This window comes from Hippocampus guttulatus, chromosome 14 (genome assembly GCF_054856545.1).
Source record: "Hippocampus guttulatus isolate MCC_2025c chromosome 14, RoL_Hgut_1.0, whole genome shotgun sequence".
Classification (NCBI taxonomy): Eukaryota; Metazoa; Chordata; class Actinopteri; order Syngnathiformes; family Syngnathidae; genus Hippocampus; species Hippocampus guttulatus.
Window position 1 is genome coordinate 6,671,156 of NC_141274.1, and position 22,181 is coordinate 6,693,336.

The 22,181-nt window shown below is 42.0% G+C and overlaps 2 protein-coding genes across 3 annotated transcripts; one reads left to right on the plus strand and one right to left on the minus strand.

The window, feature by feature from the left end:
• Nucleotides 1–93: 93 nt before the first annotated feature.
• nr2f6a (nuclear receptor subfamily 2, group F, member 6a) lies at nucleotides 94–8,140 on the minus strand. Of its 2 annotated transcripts, none has more exons than XM_086128570.1 (5): nucleotides 7,872–8,140; nucleotides 5,875–5,969; nucleotides 4,234–4,565; nucleotides 3,453–3,699; nucleotides 94–2,406 (listed from the first exon to the last, which is right to left on the minus strand). In XM_086128570.1, exons 1-5 carry the CDS (start codon nucleotides 8,138–8,140, stop codon nucleotides 2,135–2,137), a joined length of 1,215 nt encoding a protein of 404 aa, XP_085984696.1. In that variant the 3' UTR covers nucleotides 94–2,134. The 2 variants fall into 2 exon arrangements, with proteins under 2 accessions (XP_085984696.1, XP_085984695.1); XM_086128569.1 differs by having other exon boundaries at nucleotides 4,234–4,568.
• On the plus strand, nucleotides 8,056–19,906 carry LOC147194719 (uncharacterized). Its single transcript, XM_086128567.1, has 7 exons — nucleotides 8,056–8,203; nucleotides 9,981–15,716; nucleotides 16,159–16,228; nucleotides 16,357–17,081; nucleotides 17,176–18,382; nucleotides 18,469–18,529; nucleotides 19,586–19,906. The coding sequence occupies exons 2-7, from the start codon at nucleotides 15,321–15,323 to the stop codon at nucleotides 19,617–19,619; spliced, it is 2,493 nt and encodes an 830-aa protein (XP_085984693.1). The 5' UTR covers nucleotides 8,056–8,203; nucleotides 9,981–15,320; the 3' UTR covers nucleotides 19,620–19,906.
• The last annotated feature ends 2,275 nt before the right edge of the window (nucleotides 19,907–22,181 follow it).

Consider the following 22,181-nt stretch of genomic DNA (forward strand, 5'->3'; position numbering starts at 1 on the left):
TAAAATAAAACATTCCGCTTTTGTTTATCACTTTGGTTATTTAATGGGAATTAATTGGGGCCTTATTTTGCAGCACATGCATAGAATTAGACATTTGTGGTGCACGTCGCAGTGTTTATTTGGCATTCGTCATACAGCTGTAAATACAACACTTTTTCAACAGGTTTGGGAAAAAAACAAATATACGTAACAAAAGACACACCTGCTCTTTTGATTCGTTCAATAACCTTGCCATATACATAAAAGTCAAATCTAAGAACTCAGGAACACAATAACTAAGAAACCATTCAGAGCTAACCTTCATGAATGACGTGGATGTGTGACTTGACTAAAGGAAGCACACCCAGATCAAGTTCAGGGTCAAAACAAGAAGCAAAATATTATGATTGATCTGTGTTCTTTGTTCTAAAATATTTGATATTCATTAAAACAACAAAGCATCTCAAACTGCTAGCGTGAGGTAAGTCCTGGTAGCGAATCAGGAGGCCTTTTTTAGCCCACTAATTGGCGGACGTGTGACATTTTGGTATTCAAAATCCTCCTTGTGCAGTTTGTAATCAGCCATTTCAAAGTCGCCTCACATCATTTACAAAGTACAACAGCACTCAAGTCTTTCGTGGAAACGTGGGTCTTTAGAGAGGTATTTTTTTATGTAAACACAGAAACACAACGAGGAGCTAACAGAGAAAGCAACACTTTGATATTTAAAGGAATTACTTACACAAACGATGACACAACTTAGAAGCGCTCCAAAACATTAGAACATGCAAAGGGAAATCAAAGTTGGCCTCGATATATTTACACACAAAAAGTTCCAACACGTAGTCAATGTGGGCCCTATTTTCGTGTAAGAACGGGCGAATCTTCATTTTTGTACCAATGCAAGTCTTGTTTAACGTGTCTGTGAATTTGGTAGACAGCGCTACGCCTGAGTAGGTATTCCGGCATATTTTATTGCACGCTCCCGGCGCATCTGGCAATTTGGTGACCAAAAGGAGACTAGATTTTAGACAAGCTAAAAGCTGGTCTATGTTGTGGCGCAGGTAGTGTAATGTAATTTTGGAGCATTTGATCAAGGCGCAGGCAGATATATTCTAAACTCCGCAGGTATGTGTGGTGGATGTCATCGGATGATCATTCAGAAACAGCATTGGGCAATCCCTTTGAATTACTGTCGAATCAATTTACTGAACGGATTAACATGACCTTCTTTAAAATATTTTAAATCTGACCACACAGTATAATTCTGGTTACGCACATGGACACGCGATAGGGAGTGCAAGGCGGTCTCCAATTGCCCATGTCACATGCATGGTCGACGACATCATCCGCAAGAAGAGATCTTGCAGTTTATAATCATACTTTGTGTGCTCCAAACTCATGCACAGATGCTAGCGGGCCAATTTCTGCTTCCGCAATGTCAAGGATTGTGTGTGACTCGACTGCCCTAACTTAAAAGTCATCTGCATTCCCTCCCACAACGGCGCAAACATAGTTGAAGGTAGACTTGCGCTGGGCACGAAAATAGGGCCTTTAGTGTTTGTAATAAAGTTGTTAATGCCACTCATTAAAAGCTAATCGTTGAGATTTCTCGTTCAGAAGAGCTTGCTCCAACTTTGAATATGTGCAATTCTGGAAAAGAAGCAACCAAGATGAATGTGTAAGATGCTTGTACGAGTCCTAAATTTATACCTAATAACAAGGCGGTTGTCAGAAAAAAGGCGGTTTCTGGTGTGGAACGTTTACTTTTTTTTCAAATATCAGATGAAAGCATTCTGATGTTAAATGAGGTATTAGTCTCTTGTAACTGCTGGAGAATAAAGCAATCATGAGCCCTGGGGAACAAAATCACTGACCAGCTAACGTTCAAGCAGACACAAGAGTCATCTTCTCTGTTTTTGTGCATCAATCCGAGGATGAACTTTGGTGAATTTTCCTTGGTTTTTCTTCATTTTCTTTTTCAGTGTCAACCATCTCGCGCTCCCCGCCCAAATTATTTCCAAGTATTCCATCGAGCAGAGCCCCGCAGAGAACCGTGTGCTCTGGTCATCAGTACCATCCTTATTGGTGATGCTGCATTATCAAGTTCTCGGCAACGCCAACAAAAAGGGTCACGGATGGAAAATTATTCCCATCACATAGGCACATAGGGCCAGCTGATGGAGCTTCCGGAGAGCTGCATGTCTCGGATGAGCGTCTCAATCGGGGTCTTCCCCACCAGGCGCATGAAAAAGAGTTGGGAGATGAGGCTGGCGGGTACGGCGCGTAGAGCGGGGAGGCGGAGGAGCAGCCGGCCAAAACGCTGAGGTTGACTCGGGTACTGCATCCTCTCATACTCGGTCAGAGCCACCTGAGCCTTCTCCTGTAGAGACTCCACGTGGACTGCATCTGTCAGACCACAGGCATCTAGGACAGAGAGAAAGAGGGGGAGGAGGGACTCATTTCATGGTGTGGGCAGGTTACATAAAGAGTCGTGTTGAACCGTAGAGGGCTCAATGTTTGAATTCTGCTGAGCAGAATACATTCAATCAATGTTGGGACTAAATTATTACAAGCGGTGGGCCGTCAGGGGCCAAGGCGAAAAGAAAGAGCAGAACAGTGACTTGGATGATTAGATTTCTTCCACTTTTGTGACACCTCCAACTATAAAATAATAAAATCAAAAGAGAGAAAGGGCTTCTCGGGCAAAATAAGAATATATTTACAGCTATGCAACGAAGAAATGTGCCATGAGCGATGCTGGCTGACTCACTCACGGGTGGCTGTTTTTTTTTTTTTTTTGGGTATGGCATTCGCCATTCGCTCCATTAACTCTGTCATCTTTTCTCACAATCGTGAAACACACTTTCTGCTACCTACTGTGACACTTACTCTGTTAATACATAACAATACATATACATATTCAGTTTAAGTGTGAGGTACTTAAACGATTTCTTTCTGTCATAATAAAAATGACAAGCAGAGATTCACAAAAAGTTGTGCTGATCTCAAATCCACTGCAATGCACGATCCATAAGGATCTTTTCCTCATTACAGTGGCTTGAAACCTGACAACTTGAAACCTGGATGAGACCCTCCTCCATGGCTAGATGTTGAAAAACATGACATACATGACGAATACATTCGTCGGTGGCAATAAACAGTTGCATTCCATTTGATGACTAAAAATGCCCACGGCAGTGAATGAGTTAAACGTTGTATCGCTAAACAGATTCCCGGAGCAAGCAGTAATAATATATGTAGATGGATAGATATTAATACCATGATGGTAATTAAATGAAAATCTGTCTATCCATCCATCTATTCATCCTAAATCCCTGCCACTGCGCCTGATTAGGTGTACCTAATAAAGTACTATAATCATCCAGTAGGTGGCAGAAGTGTTTCTTTAAGTCCCGGCATGGTGCTCCAGTCCATTTAACGCAGAAAAACAAATGATGAAGGGCTGTCACCTGGTGAGAACAGTGCGATGGCTTTGAGACAGCTGTACTCTGCGGAGTCCACCTGCAGTCGGGTCAGCTTTTCCACCTGGTCCTGGAACACCCTCACCTGGTCCATGAAGGACACCACACGTTCCGCCGACATGGGCGACGAGTGGAAGCCCGCCGCAGCCAACAAGGGCGCCATGTGAAGCGGCAAGGCCGACTGGGCCGCATTGAGAATGAACAGCTCGCTCCAGCTCAGCCTCAGCAGGGCCACCTAGGGGTTTGGGTTGGCATGTTACTCAGAAAACCTTCGCTGCGTCTTCATTTTTTTTTTTTTTTTTTTTTTACAGTAGATGACAAGAAAATATGAATAAATTTGGTCAAATGATAAGTACTTCCATTCATACTGAAAAAAAAAAGATCGTACACCCCTAATTAAGCCACAGTGGAGAATTTCCCGCAGCGCAGCAAGGACAATAATGGAAGTTCAGCAACAGCTAGTTGAGCCTCTTCTACGCAGACCTGTGCAGCATTTTTTTCTCTCAATACAATACTGGTGTTAAAATAGAAGCTCGTAGTCAATGACAAAAGGTGGATAAGATACACAGGTGATGTGTAATTTCATGCCATCAAGTGAAAGAGCATTTACATGTTCTGCCTGTCACTGTGTCACTGACACACCCAAATAATAATTTTCTCAAGTGAAATCGATTAATTTCCTGCTGCGACACATTGGTTGGGAATCACCGGTGAATTCATCTTTTCAATTAAGGTTAAAAATGGATCGTGTGGGTTAAGTTTTACGAACCTGATCAGACACTGGCAGATCAGGAAAATAAGGGATGTTTCTGGCCCATTCCACTGTGCTGAAGAGAAGCCGGGCGGCCAGTTCGCAGATGTTATCAATGCCCATGGAATTATCGGGACCAGCCTGCTGGTTGTATTGGTGCCCGTAGCGGCTGTTGGGGTACGGCTCGGCCCTCAACAGCTGGGAGATTAGCTCGGAAACCGGTTGACCGCCGCTCCCTCCATTGTTGTTGTTGTTGTTGTAGAATTCGCCGCCTCCCAGGCCGCTGGCGCCACCTATAGGCGTGAGGGTCGGGCTGAGACTAGGCTGCGGTGGGATGCGGCCGCGTTGAACTGCTGTAGTTAGGTTGGGGGAGCAAGGGGGAAGGGTGTGACAGGGAAGGGGGGTTGACAGACACACAGTTGGGCAGATAAAAATGTAGGGGGGGCGGTGTGGAGGAGGGATTTGGGAAAGAAAACGGAGGGGAAAAAAAATTAAAACTGGGTTCAACCGGCAGTATATGTCAGGTTACAGTGGTTGAGCCGATTAGCCGGCTTTTCTTCAACACCGAGGGATGTAAATTAGCCCCCCTGAATGCGAGTATTTTTCTTTTCGTCACTGCTGGATCAAGGTTATCAAGAGAATGATACGATGGTTTCACCGTGACCATGTTACACCTGTCTACATAGCAACTGAATGCAGCAGCTGAATCCCTATAGACACAAGAAAGCTGCTCCGTGGATGACCCTGAACTCCGACCTCCCAGTGGACGCACCCAAGCAAAGACAAGTGCTACACAGGGAGCAATAATATGTCTCATTAACTTGTTTTATGTTCTGCTTCTGCTCTGTGTGTGGTAAACACAGACAGGTCAGATGTTATACGCTCTGATGACATCTGATTTTGTTTTTCATGGTTTTTCTTCTCGCAGAATTTTTTTGAACATGGACAAAATTTGAAGCTGACAAGAAAAACTGCCGCATCCATTAAAACTGTTTGGGAATTTCAGGCAAATGACATTGAATCACCCCGCAAAAAAAACAACAACCCAACAACAAACACATTCGCTATGTGCGCACTCACTTGCAAACTTTCACCGCTCAGTGAGATACGGGCTTTAAGGAGGAACTTGAAAAGAACAAAAACAACCGTGCTGAAAACAAATTTGTAAAAATGTTACTAAGAACGGAAATAGTAATGAGAATATGTTGATGAGAATATGTTGATGCCAATAAACTTAAATCAAAAAAACACTATTGAATGAAATTACATTTTAACACAGAACAAGCAACCCCAACAATGGATCAATTGAGGGTCACCACATGGACTGAATTTCTCGTATTGGATTACGCTTAAAGCGTTTGTCCAGCCCTCCCCACTGGCTTAAGGCTAAAGCACTTGGGTGTCTTAGCAAACCACTTATCTCTGTTAGCATGACACATACTAGATTAAGGGCTGCTAGTACATACCATTGATTGCACACACACAAATAGTTTACTGAGCTACGATAGGGCCGATATACTTTAGACAAATGTGCTATTATGAAAATAAATAAATAAACAAGCTCAAACAGGATTGCAGTATCTAACTGGCATTCAAATTTCGAACATAAAGATCCCGAATGGTGGCTTATCAATTAAAAAAAAAAAAAAAAAGAGTTACCTTCTTTGCGCATGCCCACTCGGAAACACTTCTTGAGGCGGCAGTACTGGCATTGGTTGCGATGGTGCTGATCAATCTGACACTCTCTATTAGACCTAAAACAAACAAAAAAAGTCATTCTTGAGGCTAATTATAGGCCATCAAGTACTTTTCATACTGTAGAATGAGATAGATGCAAGTGGAGTCCTCTGACTTTGGTTTGTAAATATAATTCTGGTTTCTCGCTGACGGTTCACTTTATAGAATTTGTACAATACGATCCTGAATGCATTATTCATTCATGACAAAAATGCAAATACAATGTACAACATTTAAAACATGCAATACAATTAAACAGATTAGAAGGAAGCTTGTAGAACCTGTAGAAACCTATTTTTGTGACTTTTCATGTAGAGTACATTTTAGGTAAAGTCCAGTTATTACCTTTAAAGTACAATACAGTTCAATACGCTTGAATGAACAAAACGCCTGAAAACATCCATCCAGCCAGCCATTTTCTAATGCCAGCTTAGGCAGGGGACACCCTGAATTGGTTGTCAGCTAATCGCAGGGCTTGAGCTACTGAAGGTTAAATGCTTTGAGAAAGTGGATGGATGGGTTCATGTTTCAAGCATGTGAAATATGTGCTGGCGCACGGGATGGCATTCGGAGTTTCTGAACCACCCCAAAAATGTTACGTGAAAGTTTTCTTTTATTTCTTTTTCATTTGCATCATGACATGAAATCATTGGCATTTGCACCCCTATTTTGATGAACGGTCAAGTGAGACTTTACCGATATGAACAAAGTATGACATCCCCTTTGTTTGAAGATCTTTGTATTTGGGGAAGGAGCTAACATTAGCTCATAAGTCTGGGTTTACATGGAGACTTTATTTTTTCTCAATTCCGATTAAAGTAATTCGACTGAAGATTTCTGGTCAACTGTTTACATGTGACGTGATCTGTTGCGACCTGCCATTGACAAGCTCTACTACATTCATCAGAATAGCCGTGTTACAGCCATGTGACACGCGGAGATCCCTGTCAACGTCATGTGATTTATCAAGATAGACTTCATTCGTCAATTCAGCACAGTAGTTGCGATTGTTTTGACCCTTTTATTAAAGAAATAGCTTGATAAAAAGAGGTTACAAATAGTTAAAAGCAAGTTCTCTTTTCTCTGTGCATTATGCTTTAACTGAAAAACATAAAGCTCTTTATAAAGTAAGTGAAGTGATCAAATCGAATGGTTTCTCAGCCACCTTCACATTCCTAAACCCTAGGGAGAAAAAAATCCTGGTGCTGTGCCTGATCTTTATTGCTTGAAAAAACAGAAAAAATAATTTTTAGGAGTAAAACCCCTGTCTCATTTTTTATGAATCCTTAGGCCTACTACACAACTAATTTCAATGTTGATCTTTACAGGGGTACCGAGAGATAAGCATTTTTATTTGGGTGGTACGAGGAGAAAAACGTTATACAACCAATGATCTACATAGCGACTATCAAACTCAAGGCCGGGGGACCAGATTTGGGCCACCACATCATTTTACACGGACCGATCCGGTCTTGATTCCGACTCGATATTATCAATATTTCAACTTCCTTGATGCTTGCAAAAACAGCACCAAAACTTCAAATTGTCAAACGTAAGAAAAAAGATATTGAAATTTTCTTTTTTTTTGATTATTACAGTAACTTGAACAATAGTTGAACATATGATTATTCTTGACTTCTGATTTCAAAACTAGGAATCCATCAATTTGTTGTGTACTGTGTAAGTAATAAGATGAGGAACTCATTAAACATTTATATGGTTTCACAGCCATAACAGCCCTCCAAGGGAAAATGTAAAAATAAGTTTGACACCCCGAATCTACAGTATGACAACAGTTCACCTGCAGAGAGAAATACTTGTGTTTAACGTCATTTAGTCAGTTTGACAAATGGTGACGGAACTACAAAAATGTCGGCTCGTTTTCACACAGCACACATTTCCCATCATGCCCCTCTCACCTGCACGTGTAACTGAGGTTCCGCCGTACACTTCTCTTGAAGAAGCTTTTACAGCCTTCGCAGGTGAACACGCCGTAATGTTTCCCACTCGACTTGTCCCCGCACACCACACAGTCCAACACGCAGGCCTTGTCGTCCTCCACGGCCTCCATGTCGCTGCCCCCCGCCTGAGGAGAGCCGTCCTCATCCTCCCGCTTCAGGTAGCCCTTTTCGCCTAGCCCGTTGGTGCCGCCATTGGGATCTCCCCAGCCCCCACTCACCATGGCCATCGCTTGGTTACCGAACCACCGATGAAAAAAACCGCCACTGTCAGGCAGCCAAGAATTGTCAAGGTAACATGAATATTAGCAGAACACTTCTTTGATGCTTAGGAAGCCTTACAAAAATTATAAAATAAAATAAATAAAGCCACCGAGGGAAAAAAAATATCCACGGGTTTTGAAAGGAGATAGTAATGAGACGGGGGAGAAAACAGAAGAGAGGCAGGGAAAAAAAACAAGAGCAGTCTCCTCCCACTGCACTATGACCTGGAAATGGTCTGAGTGGTGTAACTTTTCAATTTTTAGCTTTGCGTTGTCTCAAAAATGTCTGTCTTGTTCCACCCGGGAGGCTGGCTCAGCTTTCGTCAAATCCAGACGGACGGTCCTCTTCACTGTAAACACTGAGTCTACTAGCGACTGTGGAGAGATGGGGAAAGCTCTCGTTAATGGCATGAAGTGATAAATGGAGCGCGAAGACACAAACATATACCGAGACGCAGACATGGCCAGCTCAGTCTGTCTAGCTAATGGCTGAAACAGGGCTTGAGTGCGGCATAAGACTGGGGAGGCTTTAACATTGTATCCCCTCTTCTCCATACCATTGCCCCCCATCCTTTATAAATCATTCAATGCTCACCTCCGATTGAACATGAATATGTCCGTCGCTATAAATCCTCTCCCTCTAGATCTTCCCGTCCACCATCCAGAAAGCGAGCGCAGCTTTCCTACTCTGCTGTAATCCTCTCAGCGGCACCATCATGACCCACAAAGTGAAGCCATTCTACGTCATTTGCTCCAATGGCTGTAGGCTTCTCCTCAAGGCTCCACCAAAAAGAAAAATCACATCTGGGCCGCCAAGTTGACCTCCAAAATACACCCGCATACGCACAGACAGACACACACACAGACACACATACACGAGGTAGTGTGCGCTCAACACAAGGAAGTCCCGTCCTGTCCTTTCCTTCTTCCTTCCCAAAAACCTTAACTGTGCTCTGAGCGTCTCGTTTGCAAGCCTTTTGTTGGTGCTTGGCCACCAAGAACTAATGATGTGTGGCCGAGCTGCTGCTTTTCATCTGTGTGTGCCTGCGTGTGCATGTGCGAGCGCCTTCCCCCGTGGCAAGAGGTGGGGGAGGCAGGCAAGGGTGCACTTACTTTCTCTCTTTGCGGGCATCTGCACATCCAGTTCGCATTCAAGAGGAAATCCAAAGCCACAGACAAGTTGGATCGCTGTCTACGTTTTTATTTTTTCCCTACTCTTGTTTCCTCCTCGAGCCTATTTGTATGTTTGACACAGAAAGATAAAGCAAAGCTAGTGAGAGAGGGAGAGAGGCATAGGAAGGGAGGGAGGTGGAGTGTGTGCAAAGGGGGAGGTGTGCGTGTGTGTGTGTGTGTGTGTGTGTGTGTGTTTTGAGGGATTTGACACTACTATTCAAGCCCTGTGGTTGCCATGGCGCTAGCTGCCTTATATGGCCATTGGAGTCAAAGAGCAAAAAAGACTGGGCTGTGTGGGGCAGCGCACACACACACACAGCAAGAATGTGGAGGATTTCTCTGCTGGGATGCAAAAAGCATGACCCCAAGGCCTTTCACAAAAAATAAATAAATACACACACAATACCAGATTACTCCCTGCTACAAATACAAGCAAGCTGGCCTTGTCTCTCGCAGAAAGATGTTCACTGTCAGCCTAATGGCAAAAATATGAACATTGTTTATTTCACGTAAACACTGAACCCTTCATCCATCCCAGCCCCCCACCTCCCCACTTCTCGTGTACTATATATGGATTCCTTATTGTGTCCCGAATAAAAGTTTTAACGTTTTATGGTTGTTGCTCATTTCTCAGGCGCTTCATGGAGCACACAATGAGAGGTCAAACAGACTTTGACACCACGACTACGGTAAAAATCCTGAGGTCAAAGGTGGATGATGAGGAGGAGAGCACGTAGAACAACCCTGGATAAGAGATAAGTCATGAATCTTTCCACCTACGCACAGACACCTTTTCCTAAAGCAAAACTAAGCATATCCCCTGGAGACCACAACACGTATGAGTGTGTGTGTCACACAGAACAATTGTCTTAGCGGCCTAGCCTTTGTGCAACTAATAGGTCATTGCAGGGGTGTGGGGGGGGGAGGGAGATAGTGTATGTGAATTTGAATAAAAGTCCACTTAATTAGGCCAATGTTTGCATAAGAATGACTTGCCTCCAGGGGGCAGTGTGATGCTCGCAGGCATTTAATACAAATATTTGATGAATAGACACAAAGAAGTACATCGTTGTTAAATTGCCACATTGTAACTTAATGTTGGCAAAATGGAAAAAATATGGGCCTTTTTTTAAAAAAAATCTTCTTTCTGTATTTCATTGCTGGTGCATTGTGTTTGTGAAACGCACACAGCACACACCGGCAGGGCAGAATAGCATATGTCAGGCTGGTATTGGAGCATTTTTTCAGAGTAAGAGTACAGTTGTATAGAATCTAAACATATCCAACTTCCAACGTGTTGGTATTTTACCCTCTGAACATGACACTAATTGCCCCACGAATCTTTACTATCTATGTATTCAAAACCTGTGTTGATCATTAATCCAAGGCAATACAACACCGCCGAAAATATCACATAAATTTTAATGGTGAGGGTAAAAATATGTGTTGGGAGTGGCTCGATATAAGTTGCACAGTTTCAGTTTTCAGACCTCTCTTGGCTCAGGTCTGCACTCAAATACCACTGTACTGTGGTTATTGTCATACAAGCGTAATCTGTGCACAATGTTCTGTGCGCTAAATGTGAACCCAAAGCCCTGAACAAATAATGTGTACCATTTCAAAGCCATCAAATGTGGATGACTTTTAGCCAGGAAAAAGCTCTCCTGTGTCTGTCATTCCCCTTCTAGTGGGGGTGTGATGGATACCACTGGGGGGCCAGAAGTGACGTGACCTTTGAACCAACTCGCTACTCGTGTTGAGGAGGCAAAACATATTTCTGCCGACGTGCATGTTTAGTCAACACGTGCACAGAATGGCACACAGACAGCTGCAGCTGAAACTGTATTATCACAGCATAATGCATCAAGTCTTTTTTTTCCCCCTCAAGTTAATTTGTTTATGCTCTCAATCAAGTTTGCCTTGTATTTTCTTTCTGTCTGTGTGTTAAAATTATGATTGTGATGACATACATCATGCTCTGGTCTAAGTTAAAGGATTTAGTTTGCACCCTTTTTACATTTCGGTCTTCATATACCATGTCAATAATATGAGTGCCTTCAAATATTTCTTGTGGGGGGTGGAGTCGTCTGAGAGCTCCAAGCTACAAACTTGTTGGACGTTTAACCTCATCATGTGGCATTTCGGGGCAGGCCAAGCCCTTCTCAAGCCAGTTATTGATTCACTTAACATTTGAGTTAACCTTTAAGGTCTGTATAGCGCACCCCCCCCACCCCCCTCCTCTTGCAAATGGAGACACACCCACCCACCACATGACTGGATGTCTTAAGTTCGGCCGGCTCTCTTCCCTTAAGCATCCACACGTAATTCAATCTCAGGGTGTGTTGCTTTAACCACATCAACATATGGGAAGTAGGTCCTTTCTTAAAGTAATCATGAGGCGTCTGCGCATCCTTCACACAGGGATGCCGTTTTCATTACATCCCGATGCCGTCACTGTTTAGACTTGTCGTGACAGCTTCTCCCTGAGACCAGGGTGACCTGTGACCTTTGCAGAAAGGACAGGCCTAGAAACCAAAACAGAAGCCTTTTGTGCAGGTCAAAGGGAAAACATCTGCTGGGTCCAGGACACAGATAGAAGAGGGGGATTTACTGTTTGGCATTTACCATATACCGTTTTGTCTTTTAAGTCGGCTCTAAAGAGCGTTATATCACACCATTAGCACCCAAATCCTTCTTTTTTCACCTAGTGTTATAATTCCCAGCACAGCCTCTTGGCATTACATGAAAAATGGATGTAAAAAAAAAAAAAAACAGAATGCGGGAGACTTTCTTTGAAAGATCACTGCTTCTATGTCTTAACTGTACTCGCAGTTTGAAGCTAAACGCATCTAAACCTTAAACCCAAAACGATGAGGTGGAACTAGACATAACTGGACAATCCTGAACAAATTTGTCAGCGGATGACCTTCGCACAACTACCAACAATTGCGAACTTGCTAACAAGAAAAGGCTATTCACTAGCATTTGCGAAAAATATTTTGAAGCAGCACTTTGGATAATTTGTTTTTGAACCACTAATAATATGGCACTCATGGATAGAGAGTCTGCATAGAATCCCACATCACTTATGATGCAAGGCCCTAAACTAAGCCTTTTAGAATGGCGGCCTTTTCAGAAACTGTAATGTAAACCCCGTATATAGTATTCATGATACAAACTGAGAAGTTTCAGTTATTATTGCTTATTTAGCATTTTTATTCTGTTTTGTTTAAGAAAAGGGGAATTGACTACATGTTGACGTCAATGTCTGTAAGGTGCGCGGTGGTCCGAGACAGCGCCATTCTGACCCAAGGCCAACGGGCCACCATCAACGTCGCACCCTGTGATGACAAAGGGCCATTGTTCAATCATGACACCAAAAATTTATTTGCGACAACACAAATTGTTTGCGACCATCAAAACCGCAACTGTCTGCCTAACTTAGCAAACTCGAACGAACCCTGACGAAAGAAAAAAAATCAACATTCGGTACCTTTGCAAACCTTCACCGTTCGGTGGCTTTATTGAAACACTTTTGAAGCAGCTCCATGTTAATGGGCCAAAATCAGCAGATGACGTACAAGGTAAGAACATTTCCACACTAAAGTTCCTATTTAATAATTTAGCACGGTGTTGTTTATTTGTGTGTAAACACAGAGGCATGGGAAGTATTTATCACTTTCCTTTGCACTCCTGCCCTGTCTCCCTTTCGTGCACAGTACAGAGTGCTCTTTCTTCAGACCAGTCACCTGGTGTAGCATGTGTCTGTGATATGAGTAACCGGAGCCTTCAGAGCAAGTTAAAAATTAGCCAAACCTCCTTGGAGGAAAACCATGTGATCTCAATCTCCAGCATTCCGACACTTCCCTGTTTGTTGTCATTGTTATTCAAATGATATCAGTGAAATGGTGTGAATCTTACAAATATGTTAAGGAAGAACCATCCATCCATCTAATCTGCAAAATAAAATCATCTGGGTCCAGATACATTTTTTAAAACTGGATATACTGTATAGTCTCCTTAAAAAAATGTGTCTGGAGCCAGATGATTTTATTTCGTGCAGCCAGTCGACAAAATTAAATTAAGTAAATTCAGCAACAACAAAAGAAAATGTCTGTGTAGCCTTGAAAAAACTGCATCATCATTGTATTCTACTATTCCCGAATGAATCTGTTTGCCATCACTCAATAGTATCTCCCATTTTTATTCTTCATTTTATTTATTTTTTAATACCTTCCCATCTCTGTTTAATGTGACATAAGCAAATTCTATTAACTGTAGTTGTCGGAGAGCTCCACTGAGTGGCAGTGCAATCCGTGACTACTTACCAGCTGCACTTGACTATTGTGACCATTTCTGGTCCACATTTTGGTTCCGAACACTGTGGAACAAGAACATCAAAACATTGCATGAACATCAGTCCATTGGACAGTTCTGTCCTAAATATGGATATGTTTACAAGCTCATAATATTTGGAATTACACAATATCTAATTCAATTGAATAAAAATAAAAATGCCGTATTACCTGGAAAATGAATTTCATATATCCAGGGCCCATAACACTTGTATATAGACTTTAATAGTACTTAAGTATCCCTTCAAACATAGTACTGGGGTATTTACATTGTATTATGAATTCCACCCCACCTTCCCTCGTGAAGTCTAATTCACTCAATTTTAAATTACAGGATTTTACCAAGGATGAACTTGTTTTACTTGTCTTAGTGTTGACTCGTACAATGAAATAATGGCAAATTTAAAAAAGAAAAGAAACTGTTCATTCTTCATATACTGTAAATATACATAGGGGGGGAAACACTGCAAATCTTCCCAAGTGGTTGATGCACACTGTGTCAGCCACCGATCCATGAATAGATCTTCAAAATAGGAGGAATGCCCCACTCGACATCTTCCTGATTTTCTGTTTTCACATGGGCATTAAAAACAAGCCACTTCAAATGAAATTATATCGACACAATGTTTATGTCTTGCATTTTCTGAAATATCCTGCGTTTGTCGGGCGCCTTTTTTTTTTATCTCCAACCTAGGACATTAGAAACATTTGGCCATCATCATCTCTATGAGTTACTGCTTCCTGTCAAGATGAGGTCTAGTACGTCAACAATGCCTGGCGGGGAAGAAAAAAAAAGTGGTGACTGTAACTGTCAAGCCCTTACTTTTTATTTTGAATTTGTGTGTGTGCACGCGTCCTGTGAGACAGAGGGCAGCTTACCCACGTCATCATGTTGGACTGAGACTCGACGCATCAAAGAGCCTCCCATACAGAACAACATGTGCCATTGTCCTCCCGGCGGCTGTGCACCGGAAAAACTGTTCATGATCCCATAAAAATGTTTTTGGCACACGGACAAGGGCATGTTTCGCACAGTGAGATAGATTACTTTGTTAAGAGATAAGAAACTTGAAGGTGTGTTCTACAGAATGGCAATTTTTGTATCGGTTTGTCCGATAGAAACATTTCATGATTAGAAGCAAAATTGTGAAGCAAATTAAAAGGCGCAAGATATTGCAATTGTGATTTAAAAAAATAATTAAACAACAGTGTATATAGTGTACATAAATGCATAGAGGTCAAGGGTGACATCCCAGAAAGACGGGCCACCCTGTGCAATAGGTTGAGAGTGATGATGGGAGGGGTCTGAAGTCGAGCTAACTTCCCATCATGGGAAGTGTGTGGCCAAGCAGTTTATAAATTCCTACCATGTTTACACTTCACCCACAATCTGATCGATTCCCATGTTTTCATCACCACGCGAAGGAAACGTCTGGCCCATTTATGTAGCATTTTGCGCTTTGTCAGACAAACCGGCACCAGCCCTTCAATACACGGACATCATCTTCCAAGCTGCTCTCGTATAAGTCGGGGTCTTCCTAGGGGTTATCTGCAGTGCGGTGTGCTTCGGATGAACTTGTGCTTCTTTCTCTCTGACCTTCTTTGAGCCACCAGCACTCATGTATAGCAGCGGCTATACTCAAGTGTCCAAGGCCAGCCCGCAGGGCCAAAAGAAGATGCAGTATCGGTCAAAGGGCAAGAGCTGTGGTTACTACTTGAGAATCATCTTCTTCTTCTCCTCACTGATTCAGTCGCTCATCATCGTCAGCCTGGTTCTCTTCTTGGTCTATGGCAAGACGCAGGACTCCGCTTCAACGGTGCGCATACAGGACTTGGAGGAGAGCTTCAGTCGACTCTCCATCGAGAACGTAGCCCTCAGGCAGCAGAGGAGGAACCTGACCAACCTACTCAATGTCACCCTGACTGAGAAGACCCGCAACGACTGGGACCTGCTGAGACTTCGTTACTTGTCAAACGCCTCCGTAAAGTTCATTCAGGACCTGGACACTAGGCTGGTGAGTAACTTGAAAATCTTTTAGCGTGGGTGGATTTAAGGATTAAAGCAAAATATTAATGTGACCGCTGTGTTTGTGTCACCGACCGTATATTCTTGGAAACATGTAGTTAAAAATCTCATTTTACAAAGTTAATATTCCTCACTTTGTTATTTTAACATGCATTGCATTATGTTTGCAGTTTGCAGTGGTGTAGCAATTCGCTCCATCTTACTACTGTTAAGCAGTGCAAAACTGCAAAACACACTGAGAAAATTTTTATTTACCATACACTATCTCAATATAGAACATGTTTGGTAGAGAAATACTGCCGTTATATTTTCTAAACTAGATTATTATTTCGTCAAAGTTCTCGTTTCCCAGTCAATAATGTCATGGTAAATCAACGTCATCACTTGTTTCTACTGTTTTGCTAAATTATTTTTCCTTTACCATACAACAGCAACAGATGAATATAGAGCTGATGATGTGCAAGAACCAGGCACGTTTTTCATCAAATTGTCCACAACCCCGTAAGTGGAACAATTTAGATTGGAAGCCCCGAATGACTTTATCAAAATATCAAATATATCTTTGTTCAATTCAACTTCTGATAGACAGTATGAAGTTTGTTAATATATGTCTTCCCTTTTATTTCAAGAACTGCAAATTATGCCTCAGTCTGGAGGTTGTGGGTTGCAGATGGAGCGTTTGAATGCTCAACTTGAGCTTATGCAGTCCAACTTTACACATACAACACAGAGAATGAGGATGGAAATGGACCAGATTGCCAAAGACAGGGACAATCTTAACCTGGAGGCCATCGATCTAAGAAGACACAAGTCAATTCACGAAAAGGAGATTGAGTTGAACAGACAAAGATGCAAGCAAGACTTTGTTCAGTCCTTGAGCGGCGTCTCCAATGTCTCCAGAGCTTTTCTACTGAAGATTGAATCCCTCTTCCCGACTCACATTGCCTTCCAGCTCACCTGCGAGAAACAGAGAGAGCACCTAGAGCAGATCCGCACGAACTGCACCAGTCTGTCTCGAGAGGTTGAGGACAGGTTCCAGAGTTACTTGAATAACGTCGGTGATCAGATGTCTGAGATCCAGTCTGAGAACAGCCGCTTGAAGGCCGAGAACATGCGACGGTCTGATGACTACCGCGTGTGCAGTCAAAACCGCACAGCTATGGTCCTAGAGCACAGGCGAACCCTCGAGAAGCTTCAGCTGAAACATGACAAGGAATCTGAGAGGCTTCTGTTGGAGAAAATGAGGCTGAGCGGTGATATTGAAGTCCTTGAAAACAGTGTCAACTACAAAAATAAAGAAGTGGAACACCTCAAAGACCAACTCAGGAAGCTCAACATGTCCTGCATTGCTAAGGTGTGTTTGTGTGTGGGGGGGGGGGGGTGCGACCGTTGCACTGATTTTTGATTGGTTGTGTTTCCAAGTTAACGTTACTTTAATTTGATTTCAGACTGGATTCAGTGGCTTGCCGGGAGCTGGTGGAGGACAGTTTGGAAGGGCTGGGTCATTTGGGTTGGGCTCCTCAAATGTGGGGTCAACTGGGTTGAATCCAAGCCTTGGCTCAACTGGCTCAGGATTAAACCGATTAGGATCAACTGGGATGGGCTCCTCAAGTCTTGGTTCAACTGGTGTAGGATTAAACAGACAAGGATCAACAGGGTTAGGCTCTTCGAGTCTTGGTTCAACCGGCTCAGGATCAAACAAATTAGGATCAACAGGGTTAGGCTCTTCGAGTCTTGGTTCCGCTGGGTCATTCAACAGACAAGGATCAACGGGGTTGGGCTCATCAAGTCTAGGTTCAACTGGGACAGGACTAAACAAATTGGGATCAACTAGTTTAGGCTCCTCGAGTCTTGGATCGACGGCGTCAGGGGTAAATAAATTAGGTTCACCTGGCTTGGGTTCCCCTAGTCTTGCTTCAACTGGGTTAGGATTAAACAAATTAGGATCACCTGGGTTAGGCTCCTCAAGTCTTGGATCATCTGGGTCAGGATCAAACAAATTAGGTTCAACGGGGTGGGGCTCTTCGAGCCTTGGGTCAACTGGGTTAGGGTCAAACAAGTTGGGATCATCTGGGATGGGCTCCTCAAGCACTGGATCAATGGGGTCAAGTTTAAATAAACTTGGATCGAATGGTTTGGGCTCCTCAACGCTTGGCTCAACTGGGTCAGGATTAAATAAACAGGGCTCAACAGGGTTAGGTTCTTCCGGTCTTGGCTCAACTGGGTCAGGATTAAACAAACAGGGATCAACAGGGTCAGGTTCTTCTGGGCTTGGGTCAACTGGGTCAGGGTTAAACAAATTAGGCTCAACAGGGTTAGGTTCTTCTGGTCTTGGATCAACTGGGTCAGGGTTAAACAAATTAGGCTCAACAGGGTTAGGTTCCTCTAGTTTTGGCTCAACTGGTTTAGGATTAAACAGGCAAGGATCAACCGGTTTGGGCACTTCAGGTCTTGGTTCAACTGGGTCAAATAATAAACCGACTTCAAGTCTGAAAAGCTCCTCTGGCCTCGGGTCAATCACTTCTGGACTTTTTGGCTTTGGGTCAAGCAACAGTAATGCAGGACAAAGTAAGCCAGGAATTGGAGTAGGAAGAGGAACGTCAAGTGGATCTTCACTTGGAACAGGAAGAACCAGCAATCTGGGAGGTGGTTCAGGTAATAAAAAAAAAAAAAGGCTGCAATGCTGACAGTGGTGTGTCAACATAATGGATTGATGCATGTCTATTTTTCTGTGCGCACAGTCAGCGTTGCTCAGCACCTTCAAGAATTGCAACGTATCATCAACCCCTCTTACGCCAATGAGTAAGTATGAAGTAGTAGAGCTGTCAATTGTAGTTGAGTACTCAAGTATTTTACTTCGCTTAAGAAATAGTCAGACTTTTATAAACCCAATTCCAATACACGACAAGGACAAGATATTTAATGTTCAAACGGATAAACTTTTTTTCTAGCAAATAATCATGAACTGAAAATTTTATGGCTGCAATTTTTTTTCCGAAATGTCATAGATATAAATTACAACACTGAAAATTCTAAATTGTGCAAGCTTTTATTGGTCAAACTTAAAAAAAAAGAAAAGAAAATAGCTGAAATGTTTAGGGTCCCAACACATAAAGCTTTCTCTGATTAAAATTTGCTGTTGACTGGTGGTGGTGGTAGTGTTGTTATTCTTATTCTTCTTATTTTTTTTATATTTCTGGTTTCAGGTTAATTAAGAGGCTAATTTGGAACAAAATGCTACTTTTATTGAAAAAAATGTCCTTTCAAAAAGATCTTTATTTCATGGCAAAATTAGGAAATAACTTTTTTTTTGTTTTGTTTGTTTAACGGTCAGAAATGTTCAAATATTACACTTAAATGGTATGTATTATGCGTAGTAAATTAAAATAAATAAATAAATAACAGCAGCTAAGTATACTCCACGACCCATTGCCTTAAATTTTGCTGTTCGGTGCTTTCTACCGTCTTTACTGTTTGTTGTATATGTTAATTGCTCCATGTACAGCACTTTGTATGCAGCGATGGCTGTTTGAAAGTGCTCTATAAATACAGTTGAGTTGAGTTGAGTTAAATTGACTCTCTGCTGTCATTCTAACCTTTCAAAGGGAGAGAATAGTTAGTCATCTTCCTCATTGCTGCTATCCTCAAGAACTTGCGGATCCACCAAATTAGTCATGGAAGCCTTTTGGCTCCCGAAAAGTAGTCGTCTCTTTCAGCTCCTGAGTGGCTCCTCAGTTTTTTTAAAAATACATCAAATATGACACTGTAGTTTGTAAAGCGATGTGACATACTGTATATATGTCAAATGTATTCACGTCACACAACAATAATCTGTTTCCACTATCTGTGTCCCTTCAGAGAGAGACAAGAGCTTTCCAGAATGATGGGCTAGTCCATCGCGACAAAGAAAATTGAAAACTGCAAGGGATTTATCAATGCCTCACACCTCGTCAAGTTCACCATGGTATAAAATAAATGTGCTTTATAATATACTTTCTTGCAGGTGTTGAATACTAAAATATGCACATTCAAAAGGATAGACAAACTACAGCACTTTTTTTTTTCATATAGAATGTGACATTTTGTCTTTTAGTCATATATCTATAATTGTGTAAAACTGGGAGAGCAGGCCCATGCGGTATTTTTAAACGTGTAAATAAAGAAGTCTTTGTTCCGTTGTGCCCGTCTCTTTTTAATAAACAAACCTACTTGAGATATTACTCCATTCCGACTCGGAAGTAACTGTTTGTCCCTGCGTGCGTCACCTATTGTGTTCCTAATGGTCTCCAAACAACACCTCACTTGCCCCACCCCAACCCCCCATGTGAGTTGACTACCAGATTTATCGACACTGCGATTAATCCGTCCACATGTTTACTTTTAGCCTCCAAGCTGTCAGCAGCCTGCATGGTGGCGGCAGATGGGAGGAACCTCCGTCAATGTCGATAAAACAATGCAATGTACTTGACTGTAAAAAGAACATGGAAATCCACTGTATAAACAAAATCCAAATGTCACGCAGATGTTCACGGGGGCAGCTACATCTGACTCCCAACGAGTGTCGAGACCTTTCACGGCAAAACGTTGGGTGACTAGTGTTGCTAAAAACAAGGTTACTGAATGAGTTGCATGAAATTGAATTTTCATAACCACTCAGAGCAAATGGGGTGTACAAGTTGAGAACATGTCAGTTAACAGAGCAGTCGGAGAACTGTGATTGCAACTGAATTTTATATAAACGTGTAATTGCCTTATCAGACTCTATCCTCAGCCTGTATAATATGGATAATAATAATGGAAAAACTGTTCCGGTGCGCTTGCTAAAAGTTTTTCTTTCTTTTTTAGTGTAAAATCAGCCATTTATCATCATGGTAATCCGCAAATTTAAATCAAAGCTATTGCACTATTTTTTTCTGTATTTTTGTTTTGTTTTCCGATAATGTTCAAATTTGACTTTGGTAACTGTGCTATTAGGCAAACAATATATTTCTGTATATCATTTGCCGAATAGTATGATAGTCCCCCTCGAATGGTACTGTTTGCAAAGTCATTTTTAAAGTTTTGGGGAAAACAAGAAAAAAACCCACAACAAATTCAGCAAACAAGTTTAGCTGCCGAAATTCAACCTTTGTTGATTACTATGAACTGGATGACTGAGAATCTCAATAAACATAAAGACCATTATTTTGTTCATTTTTATTTTTATAAAAATCAACAGGAAAATCCACTGTAACATACACAAATGGCTAATTTATCTCACAAACGTTCACACAGGGAGCAATATTTTGCTAGCAAGATAATACATTTTAACTTACCGTTACATTGTTAATTTTAAAAAAACCTGCGCCTGCCAGTATTTTTTGTCATCCAGGTCATGGTAATCCACAAAGGTTGAATCGTGGCAAACGGCCTTATTTTTATTTATTTATTTTTTTAACGTGTTGTTTTGTTCTTGTTTTCCAAAAACCTTCAAATCTGTCTTGGGAAATTATGCTATTAGGTTAATGTTTGGAATAAAAAGATTCACACGACTTTTCCTCATAAAACATTTCATCACATCTATTGCTTGACTGTGATCGTTAAAAAAAGAAATGAATCATCACTTTTTGCAGCACATAAATGACACAAATGTACTGAAATTTCTATTTCATTCCATTTCCTTTGCTACCGAGACAAAATGAAGCGTACGCTGCAGGCAAAACATCACTATAGGAACACACAAACATCCTGTCTGTTCGACTGTGAGAGGATGTCTGGAGCCGACTGTAAATCCCAGTGTGTATTGTCTCGTATTGTGGTGCCAATTAATTCTTGGATGCCACTGAAGGCAGCACTCTCGTCGAAAGGATTTCCTTTGTATAATATCATGTACTTTTCTGCATATAGACTGTGGAGCTTACTGCGGGGGACCAGATGTCGCAAATATTAAAAGTGGTGGATGCTTTGGGCACTTGGTTTATCGTAACGCTTGCCTACCGGTCTGTACGAACATGATTCACCGTCATCTCCAAATGTTTTCCTGCATTGTCAGCGCATCTCGGGATTCAACCCGCTTCCTCAATAACACCTTAACTCGTGTATATCTGGAAGGAATTTAACCAGCATGGACATATTTTGAGGGGGTGGGGGGGGGGGGGGTTGTCCAATTTTCAAGGTTTTTCCCATAAGCACCAAACAGGTTTCCTCAAAAGAGCTGCGCTTTCAGTGCAGCTGTCACCCTAACTGCCATTTGCGCTTGACACCTGCATTCCGGGACGCTTTCAAAACAACACCATTTGCAGTTTTAGGTACTAATAGCAGCTGAGTTTAACATTTATGAAAATTGAATACTGCTTCGGTCTTGGTAAGCAATACAGAGTAAATGTGGAGAAATACTGCTATATGCATTTAATTTATTCTGTGACCATTCTCCATTTAAATAAATGGAAATGCCATGAATTTGTTCCAGGCCTTT

Excerpts from the sequence above, each read along its gene's own strand:
- LOC147194719 (XM_086128567.1), top strand. The coding sequence starts at position 15,321 with ATGTATAGCAGCGGCTATACTCAAGTGTCCAAGGCCAGCCCGCAGGGC. Across the intron at positions 15,717-16,158 it reads AGGACCTGGACACTAGGCTG|CAACAGATGAATATAGAGCT; the intron begins GTGAGTAACTTG and ends ACCATACAACAG. Across the intron at positions 18,383-18,468 it reads CAATCTGGGAGGTGGTTCAG|TCAGCGTTGCTCAGCACCTT; the intron begins GTAATAAAAAAA and ends CTGTGCGCACAG.
- nr2f6a (XM_086128569.1), bottom strand. The coding sequence starts at position 8,140 with ATGGCCATGGTGAGTGGGGGCTGGGGAGATCCCAATGGCGGCACCAAC. Across the intron at positions 5,970-7,871 it reads AACCTCAGTTACACGTGCAG|GTCTAATAGAGAGTGTCAGA; the intron begins GTGAGAGGGGCA and ends TGTTTGTTTTAG. Across the intron at positions 4,569-5,874 it reads AGTGGGCATGCGCAAAGAAG|CAGTTCAACGCGGCCGCATC; the intron begins GTAACTCTTTTT and ends ACCTAACTACAG.